General features: G+C 41.9%; 1 protein-coding gene across 1 annotated transcript in view; it reads right to left on the reverse strand.

The window, feature by feature from the left end:
* LOC111453162 (sulfate transporter 3.1-like) overlaps positions 1-979 on the reverse strand; it is a 4,508-nt gene extending 3,529 nt beyond the window's left edge. The window contains exons 1-3 of the mRNA XM_023094142.1: positions 632-979; positions 338-545; positions 88-259 (exon numbers count right to left, since the gene is read on the reverse strand). Coding sequence (XP_022949910.1) covers positions 88-259; positions 338-545; positions 632-947 — 696 coding nt within the window. The 5' untranslated portion in view covers positions 948-979. The remainder of the gene's footprint in view (positions 1-87; positions 260-337; positions 546-631) is intronic.
* Between the last annotated feature and the right edge of the window lie 403 nt (positions 980-1,382).

The raw sequence follows: 1,382 nt of genomic DNA on the forward strand, positions 1-1,382 counted from the left end.
AAAAAAAAAAAAAAAAAAAAAAAATGCTTAAGAGAGCTTTGGAATTGATTCAAAAATGGCGGCGGCCATGGAGGTGAGCTAAGAAACCTGATGAACTTGAGAGGAAACAGAGGTTATAACGGATACAATATCGGTCTCGTGCGTGAAATGAACCAATCCTAATATTCCTTTTAGCTGCTGAAGACAAACAACGGTTGCTGCACCACCCATGAACCCCACTATTGTTGCATGCGACAAAAAGTCAACAATAAGCCCCAGCCTGCACTTTTCAAACCTTCCCAATTAAATTAAATAATTATTTAACATGATATCAAACCAAGAAACTCGTTAAAATAACCTGAGAAAACCGAGCGAAGCTTGAAAAACTCCGGCGAAGAACGTGGCAGTGAAAACCAACTGAAGGTATTGTTTCGGATGTTCGACGGGGCTGACTTCCTTCCCCATTATGGCAGCCATGAGCAACGACGCTACTGCTACTGTCCCGACTGCCACGTCTTTCGAACTACCAAGCATGGCGTATATCAACGGAGGAATAAAGCTCGAATCTGCATGGGATTATGAAAGTGTAATGATGACGATGATAATAATAATAATAATAATGAGGTAGCTAACATGGTATCAGAGGTGTTACAGAGTCCGATGATGGGAGGGATGCTAGCCAAGCTGGCGTAGCTGATGCCCTGAGGGACGGCTAAACTGGCGATGGTGACACCGGACACGAGGTCGGATTTGAAGAAGTCGAGGGTGTAATGAGGAGCCCATTCGAATATGGGGATGAAGTACTTAAGCCAGAGGAGAATTTGGGGTCCTAAAGGCTGGTTTTTGAACTGTTTGAAAGGGTCGTCGGGGAAGAAGGTTTCTTTGAGGTTGGAGCTTAAGGACTCGAAGAATGGCTTGGTTGGTGGAATGGCGACTCGGTGAGGGCACTCAAAATCTGCGTTACCCATGGCTCACAAGCTTCACAAGAAATGCGCGTAACTTGAAGGGGTGTTGGGAGGATTGGGTTTGCTGCGGGGGGGCATATAACGAGGAGATTGGGAAGTGGGGAATCTCCAAAGTGGATTGCTGGGGCCCAGTGGGGAGGGACACGTGGAAAGTCAACAGAAGTTTGACCATAATTAAAAATAAAATTAATGGAAGAAAATGCAGTGATTTGGTTATATTTTTGGTGATGGCTCAGAGGACAGAATCTGAGACATAAATTTGTTAAACAAATGAAAATTCCGATCTGTGATTAACGCACATGATGTGTTTTTTCAATTATTTGTTTTCGTCTTAGTGGTCTTCTCTGTAGCTTTTTTTTTTTTTTTTTTTTGGGTTAATTATTCTAATTAATAAAAATTAAAACATCAAATTTAACCATTTTCTTTTAATATAATCCA

Source organism: Cucurbita moschata, unplaced genomic scaffold (genome assembly GCF_002738365.1).
Source record: "Cucurbita moschata cultivar Rifu unplaced genomic scaffold, Cmos_1.0 Cmo_Scf00001, whole genome shotgun sequence".
Classification (NCBI taxonomy): Eukaryota; Viridiplantae; Streptophyta; class Magnoliopsida; order Cucurbitales; family Cucurbitaceae; genus Cucurbita; species Cucurbita moschata.